The 16,690-nt window shown below is 44.7% G+C and overlaps 1 protein-coding gene across 1 annotated transcript; it reads right to left on the reverse strand.

Moving 5' to 3' along the window:
- Positions 1–2,434: 2,434 nt before the first annotated feature.
- Positions 2,435–13,813, reverse strand: LOC144603362 (leiomodin-2-like). Its single transcript, XM_078416512.1, has 3 exons — positions 13,538–13,813; positions 6,285–7,706; positions 2,435–2,461 (listed from the first exon to the last, which is right to left on the reverse strand). Exons 1-3 carry the CDS (start codon positions 13,811–13,813, stop codon positions 2,435–2,437), a joined length of 1,725 nt encoding a protein of 574 aa, XP_078272638.1.
- Positions 13,814–16,690: the final 2,877 nt, after the last annotated feature.

Here is a 16,690-nt window from a genome sequence, read left to right on the forward strand (position 1 = left end):
GGCCCGGTGGGGATTAGAAGTGCAAGGAATCCCTGATAAATCTAACTCATGTTTAACCATCAAATTGCCACAGATTATCAGGTGAAATCAGGTCACTTGTGTCATGGACAAATTAATAGGACCTGCTTACAGTTCTTCCTTGCCACACATGAAATGCGTTTTGGTCAAATTAAGACCAAAAGATCAAGCGATAGAGGTAGAATTAGGTCATTCGGCCCATCAAATCTACTCCGCCATTCAATCATGGCTATTCTATTTCTTCCTCCTAAACCCATTCTCCGTCCTTCTCCCCATAATCCCTGACACCCATACTAATCAAGAATCTATGTATCTCTGCCTTAAAAATATCCATTGACTTGGCCTCCACAGCCATCTGTGGCAAAGAATTCCACAGATTCATCACCCTCTGACTAAAAAAATTCTTCCTCGTCTCCTTCCTAAAAGAACGTCCTTTAATTCTGAGGCTTTGTCCTCCGGTCCTAGACATTAAGGCAGCACCCATTCATTAAGTGTGTCCATTCCTACTGTGTCCAGTGTTCCACGTGTGGGCTCCTACATAACGGCAAGACCAAGCGCAGACTGGGCGATCGTTTCGCTGCACACCTTCACTCAGCCCGCTTAGGCCTAGGTGATCTCCCGGTTGCTAAACACTTTAACTCCCCATCCAATTCCCACACTGACCTTTCCATCCTGGGTCTCTTCCACTGTCTGAGTGAGGCCACATGCAAATTGGAGCAACAGCTCCACATATTTCGCTTGGGCAGCTTACAACCCAGTGGTATGAACATTGATTTCTCTAACTTAAAGTAACCCCGGCATTCCCTCTCCCTCCATCCCTTCCCCACTCTAGTTCTCCAACTAGTTTCACTGTCCTCCTGATTAATTTTACCATTTGTAGGCCTCGTTGGCACCTTCCCCAATGCCAACAATGAACCATTATACCTTTCATTGATCGTCGTCTGATTTGATCTGTCCTTATCACACCTTACGTGATCTTTGCACCCTTCCATACCTCTAGTTTCCCTCTCCCCTGACTCACAGTCTGAAGAAGGGTCTCGGCCCGAAACGTCACCCATTCCTTCTCTCCAGAGATGCTGCCTGTCCCGCTGAGTTACTCCAGCATTTTGTGGCTATCTTCGGTGTAAACTAGCATCTGCAGTTCCTACCTCCACATTCACTCCACAGATTCTGCTTGACCTGCTGAGTTTCTCCAGCACTTTGTGCTTTACTCAATGGAGTTCCTTACTTGGCTCTGAACTCTCCACTTTGTCCAACAAACAGCTCTTCCTCAATGGACTGGTGCATCGCAACCAGCTATTTATTGGAGGCACTTGATGCCTGAGAAGGCTTGTAAAACTACAATACTGAAGGACGCAGCACTTACAAGATATTATTCCAAGACACATTTATTTCTGACTACATATTTACGAAAGGCATGAAAACAAATTTTAAATCATATATACAAAGGATGTTTTACACACTAGAAGAAAAACTACAGTATTGAATATTTTAACAGCTAAACGTCATAGAGACATACACTACGGAAACAGGCCCTTCGGCCCAACTCGCCCATGACAAACAAGGTGCCCCATCTACACTAGTCTCACCTGTCCATGTTTGGCCCAAATCCGCCAAAACAGTTCCTATCCATGTACCTGTCCAAATGTCTTTTAAATGTTGTGATAGTACCTGCCTCAACTATCTCCTCTGGCAGCTCATTCCATACACCCACCACCCTCTGTGTGAAAAAGTTGCCCCTCGGGTTCCTATTAAATCTTTTTAAATTGTTTATTTTTAATCCTATTAAAACTCTCACCTTAAACCTATGTCCTCTGGTTATACATTCTCCTAGTCTGGGTGAAAGACTCTGTGTGTCTACCTTATCTATTCCGCTCATGATCTTATACATCTCTGTAAGATCTCCCCTCATTCTCCTGCACTCCAAGGAATAATGTCCTAGCCTACTTATCCTCTCTCTACAGCTCAGGTCCTCAAGTCCTGGCAACATCCTTGTGAATCTTCTCTGCACTGACTACAATGATAACCGTTACTCTGCTTGCCTCCCAATCGTTTCCGAGCATAATTGTCTCCATTCAACGTACTACAAAATTTGCAAGTCATCCTACTTAAATACAAAATCCATCTGTCGACATATTTACATATAAATACATTCACTTTCCGATAATCATTTTCTCATTAAGACGCAATGCATCCTTTAACTACAACTAAGCAAAACAAAAAATGTCAGGGCCACTTCACACGTTAGAATACTCAGCTCTGTGGAGTTGTGAGCTTGAAAGTGAGCACAATGCTCCACTGAACCTCCAAGGAGATCAGTGCTGTTTTTTGTTCCATAATTGCAGTTGTTTTCACACTTTCAGGAGCTGTTCTTGAAGAGCATCATTCCTTCTTGCTGAAAATACATCTTGTTTATTCATCGAAGATATTCTGGAATTTCAACCTAAAAGTGCAACGTGTACAGTTAATAAATTGGAATGAATGAATGAGACAATAGACCTTCTTTACCATCATGTGGCTGTCACCAATTAGTTTCAGACATTACTTTAGACTTTAGAGATACGGGGTGGAAACAGGCCCTTCGGCCCACCGAGTCCGCGCCGTACCAGCGATCACCTATACACTAACACTATCCGACACACTAGTCAAGTCAAGTCAATTTTATTTGTATAGCACATTTAAAAACAACCCACGTTGACCAAAGTGCTATACATCAGTTCAGGTACTAAGAACGAACATACAATGGCACACAAACATAACAGCACATACATAAACAGTTCATAGCGCCCCCTCAGAGGGCCTCAAATGCTAGGGAGTAGAAATAGGTTTTGAGCCTGGACTTAAAGGAGTCGATGGAGGGGGCAGTTCTGATGGGGAGAGGGATGCTGTTCCACAGTCTAGGAGCTGCAACCGCAAAAGCGCGGTCACCCCTGAGCTTAAGCCTAGACCGCGGGATAGTCAGTAGCCCCAAGTCGACCGACCTGAGGGACCTGGAGATAGAGTGGTGGGTTAGAAGATTTTTGATATTGTGGGGGGGGAGGGGGGGGGGGGGGCAAGCCCGTTTAGGGCTTTGTATGTGAATAGGAGGAGCTTGAAGTTGATTCTGTACTGTACTGGGAGTCAGTGGAGAGAGGCCAGAATCGGGGTGATGTGGTCCCTTTTACGGGTACCCGTCAGGAGTCTCGCTGCAGCGTTTTGGACCACTAGGGACAATTTACAATTTTACAGAAGCCAATTAACCTACAAACCTGCACGTCTTTAGCGTGTGGGAGGAAAACCGGAGCACCTGGAGAAAACCCACACGGTCACGGGAAGAACGTACAAACTCTGTACAGACAGCACCCGTGGCCAAGATCAAACCTGGGTCTCTGGTTCTGCAAGGCAGCAACTCTACCGCTGTGCCACCTTGCTGCCCTGCTTTGAAATCACTGAATAATCTCAGAACTTTGAACTAAGTAGCCAGAGGAAATGCTGAGGTGAAAAAAATAAAAGTTCACATTGTTGTAGCATCTAACACTTTTCTGAAGCTGGGACTGAAACATGTTATAAAAGCCATCCAGGGAATGACGAGTTTATTCCTAATATAGCAAAATGTGATTTGAACCCCCGTTAAAGTTTTAAATTAATGATATGCCTCTTACTTAAGGATTAGAATTCTTCCTGAGCTATTGTTTTTAGGATAGATCTTAATATATTTATAGATCTTAATATGTTTCTCCTTGCAGTGGAAACCTGGTAACTATGGTTACACACAGACTATCTTTGTAAGAAAATAACTGCAGATGCTGGTACAAATCGAAGGTATTTATTCACAAAATGCTGGAGTAACTCAGCAGGTCAGGCAGCATCTCAGGAGAGAAGGAATGGGTGACGTTTTGGGTCGAGTCTGAAGAAGGGTCTCGACCAGAAACGTCACCCATTCCTTCTGTCCTGAGATGCTGCCTGACCTGCTGAGTTACTCCAGCATTTTGTGAATAAATACCACAGACTATCATTATTCTGGTTAGCAGAGATAAATGGTTAATTTTCCATGTAACAAGAGTAATTTGACTGCCTGTGAAATTAGTCACAGAGTCATGGAGTGATACTGTGGGGAAACAGGCCCTTCAGCCCAACTTGCCCACACCGGCCAACATGTCCCAGTTACGCTAGTCCCACCTGCCCACATTTGGTCCATATCCCTCCAAACCTGACCTATCTATGTAACAAATTTGTCAACAATTTGGACAATGAGGGGTAGGCCATTTAGAACTGAGATGAGGAAAAACTTTTTCAGTCAGAGAGTTGTGAATCTGTGGAATTCTCTGCCTCAGAAGGCAGTGGAGGCCAATTCTCTGAATGCATTCAAGAGAGAGCTAGATAGAGCTCTTAAGGATAGCGGAGTCAGGGGGTACGGGGAGAAGGCAGGAACGGAGTACTGATTGAGAATGATCAGCCATGATCACATTGAATGGCGGTGCTGGATCGAAGAGCCGAATGGCCTCCATCTGCACCTATTGTCTATTGTCTAAAATAACACTAGGCAATTGAACAGAAGATGATGAATAAAACACAAAATGGTGGAGTAACTCAGCGGGTCAGGCCGCATCACTGGAGGACATGGATAGGTGACATTTCGGGTTGGGGCCCTTCTTCAAACAGAAATTAGGATGGAAGAGGTTTAGAGGGATTATGGACAAAATGCAGGCAAATGCAGACTAGCTTAGTTCGGACATCCTGGTTAGCATGCACAAGTTGAGCCGAAGGACCAGTTTCCATGCTGTACGTCTATGACCAAGATGATGTTCAGATAAGTCAGGTGTTCCAACTCAGCCATGTATAGCATGGTACGGTAAATTAGAAATAATTACATATATTGGAGTTAAAGTTTTACAGCACAGAAACTGTCCCTTCAGCCTGACTGTAATGCTTATCCATACTATCCCATTTTCCTACTCTTAGCCCACATCCATCCACTCCTCTACAATCCAAGTATCAGTCCAAATGCTTTTTTAAACATTGCGATTGTATTTGCCTGGACCACTTCCACTGGCTTTGAGCAACAACTCGTTACTTTAATTTGGTTTTGTGATACGGCATGGAAACAGGCCTTTCAGCCCTTTAAATCCACGCTGTACCATTGCACGGGATTAACAGATTTAAATACTGCAGACATAAAAGCTTATAAGTTCTCGATTCTAATGTTACAAGAATCAGACTGTGTTCCAAAATCTTTGACAGTGTAACAATTACACTTGGAAAGTTAATAATTTGGAATGAATAAATTGGACCATAGATCTTCATTATAGACAATAGACAATAGGTGCAGGAGGAGGCCATTCGGCCCTTCGACCCAGCACCGCCATTCAATGTGATCATGGCTGATCATTCTCAATCAGTACCCCGTTCCTGCCTTCTCCCCATACCCCCTGACTCCGCTATCCTTAAGAGCTCTATCTAGCTCTCTCTTGAATGCATTCAGAGAATTGGCCTCCACTGCCTTCTGAGGCAGAGAATTCCACAGATTCACAACTCTCTGACTGAAAATGTTTTTTCTCAACTCAGTTCCAAATGGCCTACCCCTTATTCTTATTATCCTGTGGCGATATCCTGTATCTGTGAGCTTTGAACCAAGCAGCCAGAGGAATTGCTGAAATGAGGGAAAGAAAAGTTCGCAATGTTTTGGCATCTAACACCTTTCTGAAGCTAGGACTAAAACACGTTGCTCTTATGAAGCCACCCAAGGATTCTATCACTTGTGCAAGACATGTTTATTCCTGAAATAAGACACAAAATGCTGGAGTAACTCAGCGGGACAGGCTGCATCCCTGGAGAGAAGGAATGGGTGACGTTTCGGGTCTCCGAGCCTTGGTCACTGAGTTATCAATGCTTGAAACTTCTTTCTGAAGATGGGTCCCGACCCGAAACGTCACCCATTCCTTCTCTCCATGTCCCGTATTTTGTGTCCATCTTCGGTGTAAACCTGCATCTGCAGTTCCTTCTTGCACAGGTTTATTCCTGGTATAGCAAAATGGGATCTGAACCCCCACTTAAGTTTTAAATTAATCAAATGCCTCTTACTGAAGGATTTGAATTCTTTCGGAACCAGTGTTATTAGGGTAGATCTTAATAGATTTGCATTTCAATTTAGCAACGTATGTCAACAGTACTGTGCCTCCAGTTATACACACCCAAGAACTTAGTTATATAAATTGGTAAAAGGTATTGTCTGGTATTATTTTTTTGTGCTTGCACCACATTGCATTTTCCCCTTCATTCTAACTTACTGATCTGAGCTGTTTCATGCTGCTTGACTGGATCGCTGACATTAGATCATCGTGTAATGTTCTCTGGGGGGTCGCTGGTCTTGAACCGCTCTCCGATCTTTGGTCCGAAATTGGTCTGAGAGAGTTTTTGAGCTGCCTCAGCAGGTTGTTTTCTCGGTGTTGCTTCTTCTTGGCGTTCTTGCTTTTCCTGACTTTGCCGTTTTGATAGACGTCGCAGAGCTTCCCCTCCTGCAGCTTGATGGCTTCGGCGATGTTCCTGCTTGGGACGAGCGGCGCCGGCAGCGGGGGAGGTGGCGGCGGGGCGGGAAGGGCCAGCTTCTCCGGGAGAGGTGGCGCGGGCGGCGGAGGGGGAACGCCGGCCTTTGGGCAATGGAGCTTCTTGACCACTTTGGGAGATGACCAGGGCGAGCTCTTGGGAGAAGGGCGGGGGGAGGATCTGGGCGAGTCCTTCTGCAGAGCACTTGTCCTTGGGTTCGCTGGCCCCTCACCACCAAGAAGTCTGTCCATTTCCTGCTGCTGCTTTTGCTCCTGGAAGCGTTTTTGCCTTTGTTTGTCCAGGTTCCGGGTTAGGACACTCGTCATTGTCATCCGGGGTCCAGGTAGGTCAAAGTGGTAGCCCAGTTTCATAAGAGTTGTGTTCTCTTTCAAAAGGTTGGCTATTTGCATTTCAACCTGCCCTCCACATATGTGCCTTTGATTGTGGAATCGGAGTTCTGCTAATATACCATTGTGCTGTATGGCTTTTATGACAGCCAAGATTCCCTTGCCCGTGATAAAGTTGGAGTCCATGTTCAGGTTTGTGATAGTCCTATTAACTTGCAGCATTTCCGCTAATGCACAAGCCACACGATCATCTACATGGGTGTTGGCCAAGCTCACGTTTTTAACAACTGTATTGTGCTTCAGTGCTTCTGCGATCTGTTTGAAGGTTTCGGTCTTTATATTCTCAACGTTATTCAGGTTGATTTCTGTTTTGTCAGCATCATTATTTTGGATACTCTCGAGAGCATCTTCAACAACAGTTGTGTTTCCATTTTGGCGGCTGTTAGATTTGAGACTGGGATCAGCTTCTGTTAGGTTTGAAACCACTTTGTGATTTGGATCATCTTCCATGACCTTTTCTTTGGCGAAGCCATTCATCACTGGCTGGTTGTCGATATGCCCATTGTATCTTTGTGATCCAACCTGTCCATTGCTGCTAATTGTTCTGGTATCAACAATTTCTTGTGCGCTCTCCTTCCCTTCCTCTGCCTCCTCCTCTTCCTCCTCCTCCTCTCCCTCCTCAATTACAATTTCATCTTCATCGCTCGTTGTTTCCGATGTATCTTCTTCTGTGTCCAGATCATTCTCCAACTCATCATTGTCACTTTCACTTTCAGGGTCATCTTCATCATCTCCTTTGCTGGCTTCACTGGTTTCTGCCTGAAATTAACATTGAAAAAATAGGTAGCGTGAGTTCACGAGTTCAGAGGAGGAGAATTAAGCCATTCGGCCCATCAAGTCTACTCCGCCATTCAATCACGGCTGATCTATCTTTCCCTCTCAACCCCATTCTCATGGCTTCTCCCCAAAACCCCTGACACCCTTACTAATCAAGAATCTGTCAAACTGTGCCTTAAAAACACCCATTGACGTGGCCCCCAAAGCCTTCTGTGGCAATGAATGCCACAGATTCACCACCCTCTGACTAAAGAATTTCCTCCTTGTCTCCTTTCTAAAAGTACGTCCTTTTATTCTGAGGCGATGAACTTGATCCAGTTCATCAGCAGACTTTTAAATATGACATTTCGCCATGTTATATACATTTGTAAGTTTACCAATTCTATTCCAAATATCTTCTTTTCGTTTACATCTGTCTTTGGCAGGTTGTGAATTAATGGCACTGGACTTTGTAAAGCTATCCTGCATCTTCAAAACAATATTTTGATATGAATAGTTGTTGGAAAGAACTGCAGATGCTGGGTTAAATTGAAGGTAGACCCAAAATGCTGGAGTAACTCAGCGGGACAGGCAGCACCTCTGGAGAGAAGGAATGGGTGATGTTTCGGGTCAAGACCCTTGCTGCCTGACCGGCTGAATTATCCCAGCATTTTGTGTCTATCTTTGGTATAAACCAGCATCGGCGATACTTTGCTTCTTTATTTTAATTCAATTTACCACTCTGTCATTCGCTTAATGGGTGCCATACTGTTATGGTAGTATGGTTAGGAGATATACATTTTGGAGGAAGTTTAAGCATAAATTTCAGAAACAGGCCCTTCAGCCCACCAGGTCCCCACTGACCAGCGATCAGTGGTCAGTGCTAGTACACCAGCACTATCCTGCACACTGGGGACAATTTACAATGTTACCGAAGTCAATTGACCTCAACACCTGTACGCCTTTGGAATGTGGGAGGAAACCGAAGCACCCGGATCAAACACACGTGGTCACAGGGAGAACGTACAAACTCCGCACAGACAACACCCATAGTCAGGATCGAACACGGGTCTCTGAAGCTGTAAGTTAGCAACTCTACCACTGCACCGCTGTGCCACCCTAAGTTACAGTTGATTTAGTCCTGATGAGCTGAAAAATTAGTTTAATGCAAAACCCGAGGAACGAAACAACCAACGTCGTTTTAGCTGAAGAAAGGTACATGGTAAAATATGCCAAAGTGACCAATTTATTCTTTTTCAAGGACAAGTTAGCGATTTAAATAGAATAGCTCTTAAGAAATGGGATAGAAATCAGACGTGTCAAAAGGCAATGAAGGCCATTATCAGAGCAGCCAAAAGTCTCTGGAGAAGTTGATTGCAAGTAGCTGTGATACACGTACCAAAGTTTTTTTCCAGCTTTATTTATAGTCAGAAGAATAACTTGTACTGTATAGGGCCCTTGAGGCATTCAGTGAAGCTGCCCAAAATAGATTTAACAGTTGATTTGCTTCAATCTTCATTACTGAGCTACCAATTAATTTATTACAGCTTTGCTATTGCAATTGACATTCATCCAAATGGATACAGATATAGTCCTGGCTACAATTCTGGGTCTTAACACATTTGGCCGCATATCCTTTATAAGTTACCCAGGAACGCTCAAAAGAAGATGACACTGTACTCTTTAAGCCTCTTGCCTGTTTATCGAGAAACTCAATGGAGACTTAAGATTTAGAAAGGATATGGGAAAGAGTTATTGGAGAATCTCAATGTGGCCCTCTGATCTCTGACGATGGAACGCATTTCCATCTTGTGCATAAATGAACATTAACTGCTGGCATTTAAACGGGGTCTGTCAAGATGTCTCCAGTGGCTAAGATAACCTATGTACGGTAGCTGGGCTGCTTCCCAATCTTTCCTGCAATTTAGTTGAGGAAGTTTGGGTTCATTAAAGAATTTCTCATCGGGCTGTTTTCTTTGCTTGTGGATAGCGGGCTGGCAGATAAGAATCTTAGCATACAGAAAGCACAGGTTGACCAGCTGATCTTTTCCTGAAAAAGGACCCAAAGCGCTGGAGTAACTCAGCAGGTCAGGCAGCATCGCTGGGGAACATGGATAAGTGACGTTTCGGGTCGGGACCTTTCTTCAGACTGATCACTGGGCAATGCAGCATCCCTGGAGAACATGCATAGGTGATGGTTCAGATCAAGACCAATTCTTCAGACTGACCATTGAGAATGGCGAAGAAGGCTTCATGGGCCGAATAGCCTAATGCTTCTCCTACAACTTATGAACTTATGAACTATGACCAGTCTGAAACAAGGTCCCGACAGATCGTCACCTATCTATGTTGACCTCCTTTAACATCACCGGCACAGCCCTGTCCTGGATCGAATCTTACCTCTCCGACAGGCACCAGTTCATCTCCATTAACAACTGTAAATCCCCCACCGCTCCCCTCCCCCAAGGTGTCCCCCAAGGCTCAGTCCTTGGCCCCCTCCTCTTCATCCTCTACCTGTTCCCCCTTGGTCAATTAATCCGCCGTCATGGTCTCAACTTCCACTGCTTCGCCGATGATATCCAGCTCCTCATCTCCACCAAGTCAATCTCCACCACCACACACTCTACACTGACAAACTGCATCACTGAAATAAAATCTTGGCTTCAATCAAATTTCCTCAAACTCAACTGCAACAAATCTGAAATCATCATCATTGGTCCAAAAACGCTCACCAAATCCACCCAAAACTTCATCCTCAACATTGATGGTCTCCCAGTATCCACCTCCCCTCACATCCGGAATCTTGGTATCATCTTTGATCAAACCCTCTCCTTCGACAAACACATCAAACACATCACCAAGACAGCCTTCTTCCACCTCAAAAACATTGCCCGTCTCCATCCATCCCTCTCCTCCACAGCTGCAGAAACCCTCATCCACGCCTTCATCACCTCCCGTCTGGACTACTGCAACAGCTATGGCTCACCCTCAAAAATCATCAGTAAACTTCAATACATTCAAAACTCCGCTGCCCGTCTACTCACCCACTCCCCGATCCGTGACCATATCACCCCCGTCCTTCTTCAAGCTCCACTGGCTCCCCATCCCCCAGAGAATCCAGTACAAAATCCTCCTCATGACCTACAAAGCCCTCCATAACCTGGCCCCATCCTACCTGACTGACCTCCTCCACAGACACACTCCCACCCGCACCCTCCGCTCTGCTGCTGCCAACCTCCTGTCCCCCCCCATCCGGACCAAACTCAGATCCTGGGGGGACAGGGCTTTCTCCATCGCTGCTCCCACCCTCTGGAACTCACTACCCCAAACCGTCAGAGACTCCTCCTCACTCACCACATTCAAAACATCACTGAAGTCTCACCTGTTCAGCACTGCCTTCAACCACTGACCGTCACCTCACCTTCTGTCTCCTTTTCTGTTCGTTTACTTATTTATCTATTTATTTTCTTCTCTATGTTCTAGAAATCCCTGTAAAGCGTCTTTGAGTGTTTGAAAAGCACTATATAAAATGTAATGCATTATTAATGTTCTCCAGAGATGCTGCCTGAACCGCTGAGTGAATCCAGCACTTTGTGTCCTTTTGTGTAAACCAGCATCAGCAGTTCCTTGTCTCTACATTCTGATCTGTTATTGCCTGTGTGTACATGTGTGTGTGTGTGTGTTACACATCCGGCTAGATTCTCTGCATATAGACAAAGTCCTGGTCATCAATAACACAGCCTTTTCATGGGGTTATGGAAATAGTTTTGCATTTAGATTCATCTCTATCACAGATGCACTGAAAAACAACAACAACTGATAACCACTAAGTTAAAGACATCAAATCAAATGCAACAGCTAATTATTATTCAAAGATTCATTTTGATGCTTTGATGAAAACAACATTATTGTTACACAATGAAGTTTTATAATCTGATTGCCCAGACATTGATATTGTTCAACAATTGCACGAAGTAGGAGCAGCTAATGCGTGCGTAGTAACAGGTTTAAACAGCGAGCAAAATCCTCACCCTTCCGACCCAGGCTTCCACTAGAGGTTCTCATAAGTTCATAAGTTCTCGGAGCAGAATTAGGCCATTTGGCCCATCAAGTCTACTCCGCCTTTCAATCATGGCAGATCTATCTTTCCCTCTCAACCCTATTCTCCTGCCTTCTCCCCATAACCCCTGAAATCCTTACCAATCAAGAGTCTGTCAATCTGTGCCTTAAAAATACCAAATGACTTGACCTCCACAGCCCGAGTCAGAGATTCTGACTGAAGAAATTCCTCCTCATCTCCTTTGTAAAGGTACGTCGTTTTATTCTGAGGCTGTGGCCGCTGGCCCTAGATTCTCCCACTAATGGAAACATCTTCTCCACATTCACTCTGTCCAAGCCTTTCTCTATTCTCGACTGTTGCTTTAGTCTGCCCTGTTCTTTTCTGCTTTTGTTGCAAGCAGTTGATCTGACATTGTCCAGAATACAACGTGCTGCCTGCGATGTTTAATGTAGTTTAGTTTAGAGATAACTAAACTAATCCATTAAGATGAATGAAAATGACCATTTAGATCATCCATAAAGATGACATCATGGATTCCTAAGGAAGGCCAGCATTAATATTTAGAAATAAAAAAATAGAAAGTGTTGGAAACACTAGAGGTCAGGCAGCATCTATGGAGAGTGAAACATGTTAACGTTTCGGGTCTGAAGCCCTTTGTTCGTTTCTCTTTCCACAGGTGCTGAATGGTGTGTCGAGTGTTTCTGGCATCTCCATTTTATTTCAGATTTTCAACATCTGCAGGTTTCTTTTTATTTTTTTGACAAATTTTGATGATCAGCGCAAGATTTCAAGATCCTGTCAATTTTAGTTTGGTTTAGTTTGGAGATACAGCATGTAAACAGGCTCGTCGGCCCCCCGAGTCCACACCGACCAGCGATTACCAGTCCACTGGTTCTATCCTACACACTACGGACAATTTACAGAAGCCAGACGACATGGGTTCAAGGTGAAGGGGAAAAGATTTAAGAGGAATCTGAGGGGTAACTTTTTCGCACAAAAGGGTGGATGGAACCAGCTGCCCGAGGAGGTAGTTGAAGCTGGGACTATCCCAACATTTAAGAAACAGTTAAGACAGTTAAATGGGTCGGACAGGTTTGGAGGGATATGGAGCAAATGCAGGCAGGTGGGACTAGTGTAGCTGGGACATGTTGGCCGGTGTGGGCAAGTTGGGCTGAAGGGCCTATTTCCCCGCTGTATCACTCAGTCTAGGCTAATTGAACAAACACTAGAGCACTGCAGTGGTTCAAGCTGATGGCTCAAGAACAATTAGGTATGAGCATTAAATGAACAGCTCCCCAAAAAATGTGCTCCATCTCCTTGAAGCAACACTGATATATATATATATATATATATATATATATATATCACCTGACCCGCTGTGTTATTCCAGTTTTTTGAGTCTTTCTTTTGTTTATTGTTTACAGAGTACTATGTTTACTTATTATTTTTGTGCTGCTGCAAGTAAGTTTTTCATTGTTCTGTCTGAGACATTTGACTACAAAGCACTCTTGACTCTTGAGAAGAGAGCACAGCACAGGAGATTATGGTGCATATTGTGCTCGAGAACATTCACGGGCAGAAACTTATGGTTACTATCAGACCTACTGTTTGATGGTAAACGTCACATGGGGAACATTCCTGTAAAGAATACTTTAAATTAGAAAGGATGTTTACATGTAAACACAAAGCTGTGCATTGGAGACACAAGTATCTGCAGATGTTGGGATCTTAACCAAAACACAAAGTGCTGGAGGAGTTTGGGTTGACAACTCACCTGGTCTGGCTCGACACAAAGTCGCTCGTTCTCCAGCAGTTTCTGAGTCTCGTGTTCCCAGTATGCCATCAGTGCCTCTCTGCTGAAGGTCCCTTGTGGGGTTTTGTCCGTTTGGTCTTTCTGCCTCAGCCCAATGGGAACATACTGGTTGGGGTCGATGTTGTCCAGCTCCCTCTCTAACTCATTCAACTCGTCTGAAGTCAGGGAGGCAAGGATTTCATCCTCGTCAATGTCCTCGTACTTCTCCAGTTCTTTCCTGTAACCGAACTGAGACATTGTGGCGAGGTCTCTCTGTAGTTCTAACAGACCCAACTTGCACTAGCCCGACCAAGGCGAAGTCTCTCTGTAGTTCTAACAGACCCAACTTGCACTAGCCCGACCAAGGCGAAGTCTCTCTGTAGTTCTAACAGACCCAACTTGCACTAGTGCCACCAAAGGCGAAGTCTCTCTGTAATTCTAACGGACCCAACTTGCACTAGTGCCACCAAAGGCGAAGTCTCTCTGTAATTCTAACGGACCCAACTTGCACTAGTCCCACCAAAGGCGAAGTCCCTCTGTAGTTCTAACGGATCCAACTTGCACAAGTCCCTCCAAGCGGCCGAATGGATGTCCCGTTTCCTGCAGGTAACTTTTAAAGCAGGCTGAGATTTATCATGTGCTCGCCCCTCTTGCAACAATGTATGAAGGCATGGTCTGTTTAGAGCAACACACGTCAGGCGAGACACTGAAGCCAAGAAGGACAGAGTATTCGGGCTGGTTACGCCACTGCGTGTTGGAAAACTGGCTGGACACGTCCTGGAGTAGACGGACTGTCCACAGACCATGCCCCACATGCAGATTCCGGGACTCCACCTCACCGGCCGCCGCCCACCCTCATTCCACACCTTATAAAGCAAAACAAAAAGTGGCAGGGACAATCTTTTTTTATTTCCTCTCTGGAATAAAACTCAATACAGGGGATTGGGGAAAGTTATAGTGAAATGTTTCAACTCAGAATTGCAAGAAGGTGCAAGGAGACAAAAAATAAAACAACAGTTATTTTAAATTTTATTTTGATTTTTGGTTGTTATGGAAAATCCGGTGAAGTGGGAAAGGCGTACAAAAGGAATCCAGAGGCCCGTACAATAGAAACCGGTCAAGGCCAGGAAAGTCAAACGTCTCAGTCTTTGGAGACGTTGTACTTTGCAATCCACTCTATAGTCCTGGTGCATTAAAGCGCACGCAATTATATATTTTCTATCGGATGCTCGTAGTATTTATAAATTTTTGTACTTTACTATCCAGCAAACCTTTTTTTTTAAATTGAACTATCTAGCATTTACACAGTGATCCTATCACCAACCAGAGAGCGGTCCTTAACTACCATCTGCCTCATTTGAGACCCTCGGACTATCTTTAATTGGACTTTACCGGGCTTTATGTTACACTCAACGTTATTCCCTTTATCCTGCACCTGGGCAGCCTGATTGTGACCGTGTATAATCTTACCGCCGACTGGATAGCATGCAACAACAACAAAGCTTTTCACTGTAGTATAAGAAAATAACTGCAGATGCTGGTACAAATCGAAGGTATTTATTCACAAAATGCTGGCGTAACTCAGCAGGTCAGGAGAGAATGAATGGGTGACGTTTCGGGTCGAGACCCTTGTATCTCGGTACCCGTGACAATAAATTAAACTAAATATGATGCAGTGAGATATTGACATAGGAAAAGGAGGGGCGGTTAGATAACTCGGCCCATCAACTCTGGAGGATTGAAGCAGATTCTCCAAGGGTGAGAATCTTCAAGAGAGAGTTAGGTGTAGCTCTTTGGGGCTAACGGAATCAAGTGATATGGGAGAAAAAGCAGGAACGGGGTACTGATTTTGGATGGTCAACCATGATCATATTGAATGTCGGTGCTGGCTGAAGGGGCCGAATGGCCGACTCCTGCACCTATTTTCTATGTTTCTATCTCTCCGGTTTCCCGTTACGTTTCTTTAACCACGACCGTCTCATTGCCCAGAAATCTGCCGCACTCTGGAAAACTCAGCACTGATCTTCTAAAGACCACAGGCTTCTTTCTGGAGGCTACATTCTACGCATTAACAGCGGAAATCTGCAGTTGCGCTCATTACTAACTCCCGGCACACGAGTTGTGAAGCTTGTGAAAATAAGCAGAGAGTAGCAAACAAAAAACAACCTGAAATCTCTCGGGCCAGGTTGCACCTGCAACGTTGGGGGAACTATTAATGTGTAAGAAGGAGCTGCAGATGCTGGTTTAAACCGAAGATAGACACAAGAAGCTGGAGAAACTAACTCAGCGGGACAGGCAGCATCTCTGGAGAGAAGGAATGGGTGACGTTTCGGGTCTAGTCTGAAGAAGGGTCTCGACCTGAAATGTCACCCATTCCTTCTCTCCAGAGATGCTGCCTGTCCCGCTGAGTTAGTTTCTCCAGCTTCTTGTGTCTATCGTCGGTTTAAACCAGCATCTGCAGCTCCTTCTTACACATTAATAGTTTCCCCGACGTTGCAGGTTGTAGAAACATAGAAAATAGGTGCAGGAGTAGGCCATTCGGCCCTTCGAGCCTGCACCGCCATTCAATATGATCATGGCTGATCATCCAGCTCAGTAACCTGTACCTGCCTTCTCTCCACACCCCCTGGTCCCTTTAGCCACAAGGGCCACATCTAACTCCCTCTTAAATATAGCCAATGAACTGGCCTCAACTACCTTCTGTGGCAGAGAATTCCACAGACTCACCACTCTCTGTGTGAAGAAATGTTTTCTCATCTCGGTCCTAAAAGATTTCCCCCTTATCCTTAAGCTGTGACCCCTGGTTCTGAACTTCCCCAACATCGGGAACAATCTTCCCGCATCTAGCCTCTCCAATCCCTTAAGAATTTTATATGTTTCAATAAGATCCCCCCTCAGTCTTCTAAATTCCAGCGAGTATAAGCCTAGTCTATCCAGTCTTTCTTCATATAAAAGTCCTGCCATCCCAGGGATCAATCTGGTGAACCTTCTCTGTACTCCCTCTAAGGCTAGAATGTCTTTCCTCAGATTAGGAGACCAAAACTGTACACAAGATTAGGAGACCAAAACTGTACACAAGATTAGGAGACCAAAACTGCACACAAGATTAGGAGACCAAAACCAGTTGTCCCGCTG

Source organism: Rhinoraja longicauda, chromosome 20 (assembly GCF_053455715.1).
Source record: "Rhinoraja longicauda isolate Sanriku21f chromosome 20, sRhiLon1.1, whole genome shotgun sequence".
Lineage (NCBI taxonomy): Eukaryota > Metazoa > Chordata > Chondrichthyes > Rajiformes > Arhynchobatidae > Rhinoraja > Rhinoraja longicauda.